At 38.5% G+C, this 4,639-nt stretch overlaps 1 protein-coding gene across 1 annotated transcript; it reads right to left on the bottom strand.

Annotated features, from left to right (window-relative positions):
• Positions 1-625: 625 nt before the first annotated feature.
• Positions 626-2,506, bottom strand: LOC107590210 (class E basic helix-loop-helix protein 22-like). Its single transcript, XM_016278860.1, has one exon. The coding sequence runs from the start codon at positions 2,234-2,236 to the stop codon at positions 1,451-1,453; it is 786 nt and encodes a 261-aa protein (XP_016134346.1). The 5' UTR covers positions 2,237-2,506; the 3' UTR covers positions 626-1,450.
• Between the last annotated feature and the right edge of the window lie 2,133 nt (positions 2,507-4,639).

Below are 4,639 nucleotides of genomic sequence, written 5' to 3'. Positions count from 1 at the left end.
GTCCCGTTGTGATGGACAGCAGAACTAGAACAATGCAAACTAATGACACTGACACTGATGCTCGTGACTGTTTCCTGTGATTAAAGACACCCAATTACAGCAGTGAACAGTGTCGTAATTATGTTCCTTAATCACATCCAGGAGGTTTAATTGCCTTAACGATGTGTTTAATTAAAAAGAATATATGTATTACAGTCGACAGTTTTGACACACTATTGTTTTCAAATTAACATTACTAGACAACGTCACGGATTTTTTTAAATAATCATGATCGGGGTGACTAAGTTCTAGGCTATCCTATAATACTAACATTCTCCTTTAACCATAGGGCATTGTTGTTCATAAAGTCTGGCCTTTTTTTCCAAGGGGTTTTATGTTATCGAGCACAAGTGTTTTACAAATCACTGCTAATTTATAGAGGAAACTATGTTGCTTAATTCGTTAAATGTAACATAAAATTAAGTTGCCAGATGCCGAAATTTATAATTTCACAAATTACGTGTCATGCGTAAAATATTTGTTTCCCCCTGCGACTTATTGATCGTAATCTCTTGAGCCAGCAGGAGTCATGAATCACTTTACTACCAGAGGCATCACAACATATAACCAGGCATAATACGTTGGATCAAAATATTTTAATAAAGCTTTCCAATACATCAACACATACAAATGGCCCTCTGTGGTCATATTGAAGCTAATATATCAACATTGCTTCCAGCCTCGGCCTGACATCAAGTTGAAACCGCCACGTCCCTAAATAGCCAAACTGTATGTGTGTTTGTAAAAAGCCAAATCGGCGAGATTTACAGCAATGATGACAATGCATAATCAGACCAGGCATGCAGACCCACTTGATTTCATCCATTTAGAAAAATGAAAAGAGCAAAACAACTTTTTTAAGATTCCACCAAACTAACAATATATTATATTACAAATTTAAAATGAACGATCTCAACTAAGCTTTCGAAATAACACGGCTACTTTAGAATAAAGTCCAATACGCTGCTCCTTCCAGCAGCTGCTTTGTAAAACACAGATGTCACTTGAAAGCAAACATTTATATAACATAAATTCGAAGTAGCAAGAATACGCATTATTGCAAGTTGGAGTTAAAACCTTGAAAAGTTTGGCATCATAAACAAGGTAAAACATGGTTGCAAGTTGTCAGGCCAGTGATACACGTCATTCTGAAGGGTCCACATTAATTAACTGTTCATTCTTCATCATCATCAGACATAGACTTTGTTTGGTTTTTATCCCACGCTCACCAGCACTTAAAGTATAGGCTATACCGTATGTACACAATCAGTGTTTCTTGGAATGAAGTTGTAAGAAAAGTTTTTAGCATTCTTCTATATTGACTTCATTGTAAAACTGCTGGCAAACATCAGTCTCTCTTTTTCAGAGTCAAAAGTTGCGCATGTGCTTCTACCAGAGTCGGCTGCAGAGTTTAAGGCTTGTCAGTGCATTGCTTGCAGAGGCTGGAGGTGACATTGTTGAAAAGGGCACATTTGTCTGGACAGGAGGACGCTGCAACTCCTGCGGGGAACGGGTAACCAGCCGGCTGCTCGTATGCGCTCAAACCGTGCGTGAGAGCTGTGGTCGCGGGCAGGGAGGCAGCAGAGATAGCCTGGCCTTGGTTGAGATACGCAACCAGCCGTCTCATCTCCTCCAGCGCCTGTGCCTGCATGAGGATGTAATTTTTGGCTAAGAGCAAGGTGGCAATTTTGGAGAGTTTTCGTACAGACGGACTGTGCGCGTAAGGGATGACCCCGCGCAGCTCATCGAGCGCATCGTTCAGATCGTGCATTCTCCGTCTCTCCCGGGCGTTGACGTTTAGTCTCAGCGTTTTTTGCTCTTTGTTTTTCTTACCTCCCTCTGACTTTGCGCCGGGCATAGTCGTTCTCCCGTCCGTCATGAGCATCATCTCGCATCGGTCGTCACTGTCATCGTCCGGGCTCTGTTCGCCGCCGCTGCTCTCCGCGGCCGAAGACCTGTTTGCGCTCTCGCCGTATTTCACACACAAAGATCCGGTGGGCAGACCCAGCGTGCCCGCTCGCCCCCCGGGCTGCACCGGGTCTGGGTCGATCTGCTCAAAACAGCTGATGGGCGACTGGCTGTCCCGCGAACCAAGATCAATACCCGCAGCCGGTCGAAACGAGTCCATCTTTTTGCTCGAGACTGCGCTGAGAGATTTGTGAAAAATGTCTCCACCCAAGTTTATTCTCCTGTCCATAGTCTCCCGAAAGTCGGATGCGATGATGGGGCTTCACTCAGCCGCTGTCCTCTCCTTAAGTTTCTACTCTATGAAGTGGAGTTGATGTTGATGGCCGCTCCACTTGTCAAGTGAGGCTCCTCCTAAAGTGCTCTACACTGCGTTTATCGTGTTGAGACACACTTTGTAGATCTCGGCAGCGATCAGCATCAGCAGCAGAAGGGGGAGTCTTTTACATCATTATCTCAAATCTGGCTATTAATATGAAGAAGATTCGCCTATCGGGATTGAGCGCGCACTACCCAATCAGGTTAACGTTTTAATTAATGGGATTAAAACGGTAACAAACAATTCAAACGTGTTTCTCACAGCTTTACAAAAGCGCCCCAGCTCTTTTATTCCTCTGCCCATCTGTGTACACCTAATGTGCAACTGTATTCAAGTCATTTCTTGAGCTTTGCAGTGCAGATACATACAAAATCTACTTCTTATATGTTTTGTGTTAATGTTGTTTCCTGGTAGATGCTATACAGACTTTTTTCATAAACTGAGGCAGATACAGTGATTGCTTAAAAAATAATTCGGAGAAGAGTATTAAAAGATCTAAAAAAATATATTCAGGTCAAGTGACCTGGTACAAACTCTGGGATCAACTTCTATTTTTGTCTTAAACTAACAATTCACGAGAAGAGACCACTAAGAGCTCTGTTTTGTTTTTGTTTGTTTTGCTTTTAGTATTTTCATGGGACATGCAAAGTTTAAAATTGAAAATAAAAAAGGAAATTTGAAGAATTTCGTAATGTCGTGGAAATTGGCAATACATTTATTTGTTTTCTTATATTTGTTACTTCACATTTGTTCTTGTGGATATTAAAAAATGAGACTTTTGATGTTTTAAAGCTCATGTTTTTATATCACTGCTCCATAGCAGAGCACATGAGACAACAGTATTATTCAGTCTTTATTTATTTATTGAGTATTGTGATGACCTAGCCTCATCTATGACCTATCATCATCTTGCAGATTCACAATATTAAATAAATCCCTTGTAGGCTTTAAAATGTAGTCTTTAAAGCAGAATAAATTTGCATGAATAAATCTTCATTTTGCATTCGTTAGTGAAGTAAGCAGGCGTAGCTACTATTTAACAAATTATATCTTCATTTGGCCTTTTTGTGTATATAAGCTACCGTACATTACAGTTGCAGACAATGGTAATGTGCGAACTTTTGGGGCAATGCTTATAAAAAGAAAGTGGACACATTTGTGAACGCGAATCGCCCCCGCGTGGTCATAATGAGTTTTGCGCTCAATATATATATATTTTTTTTTGTCCAAGTGGTGTCACGTAACAGTCATCAAAAGACATATTATGTTGTTATCATATAATATCTCGGCAGTGACGTTCAGCTGTTTTTTAAAATGTTTTGAAACAGTGGACCATATAGCTTTTAACTATTAAAATGTAAGAAGACATATTTTTCTAATATTATTTTCATATTTCTTTGCAAATGAAGTCAGATTAGATTTTGGTTAATATATGTCTGCCATTTTCACTTAACAAAATAGTTAAAATTCCAAAATCATAGCCTATTTATTGAACCATTTACAGAAATTCTACTCTTTAATAAAGAGTCACATTATAATATAGAACTACATAATATATGCCTATATTTTTTATAATTTCAGAATGAGACTAATTTTATATTGGCAGTAATGGTGAAACACACAACCTGAGGGATGGTCTTTATTACTGTCAACAGGAAGTACCATCATTATACCCATCAAACCGGGCTGAGGTCTGCCTTTACACTTCATGCAGCTCAGCTCTCTAGTCTCTTCTGTCTTCACTGAAGTCTTTACTTCATATATAGCCTACAGTCAGCTTTTCCAATGAATTAAGACATTTCAGCTTGCTTTCCTTAGATTTCAATCTTCTATACTGATATTGTCAGATTATTTCTAATATATATATTTTTCAGTAGGCTTAATTATTAAAAATATATATATTTATTTATGTATTGTTTGTTTGTGGAGAAACTACATTACTCTACATTTTTTGCAATGACTGTCCTGTGCCACATGGTGTCAGACTGCACACATTAAACACACTGAAAAGCTTATGTTTTTAGTTATGTACTGTATTTATGACAGATATTACTTAGCAATGTCTTAACTTTTTCTGTGACACCGTAAATAAAATATTTGGAACCACTTTACATTAGGTGTCGAACTATTATGTACTTACATGTAAATTAATAATTTGATACAGTGGACTTGGACTAAGTGGTACTTATATTTAAAATATATTCCTGTAGTTATATATAAGCTATGTGTGTGTGTGTGTGTGTGTGTGTGTGTGTGTGTGTGTGTGTGTGTGTGTGTGTGTGTGTGTGTGTGTTTGTGTTCTATATATATATATAA

The sequence above is a fragment of the Sinocyclocheilus grahami genome, unplaced genomic scaffold (assembly GCF_001515645.1).
Source record: "Sinocyclocheilus grahami isolate Dianchi unplaced genomic scaffold, SAMN03320097.WGS_v1.1 scaffold126.1, whole genome shotgun sequence".
NCBI classification, from domain to species: domain Eukaryota; kingdom Metazoa; phylum Chordata; class Actinopteri; order Cypriniformes; family Cyprinidae; genus Sinocyclocheilus; species Sinocyclocheilus grahami.
The sequence above is the reverse complement of the archived record's forward strand: the minus strand, read 5'-3'. Positions and strand labels throughout refer to the sequence as shown.

What these genes read in the sequence shown, in the direction of transcription:
- LOC107590210 (XM_016278860.1), bottom strand. Translation starts at nt 2,236, where the DNA reads ATGGACAGGAGAATAAACTTGGGTGGAGACATTTTTCACAAATCTCTC.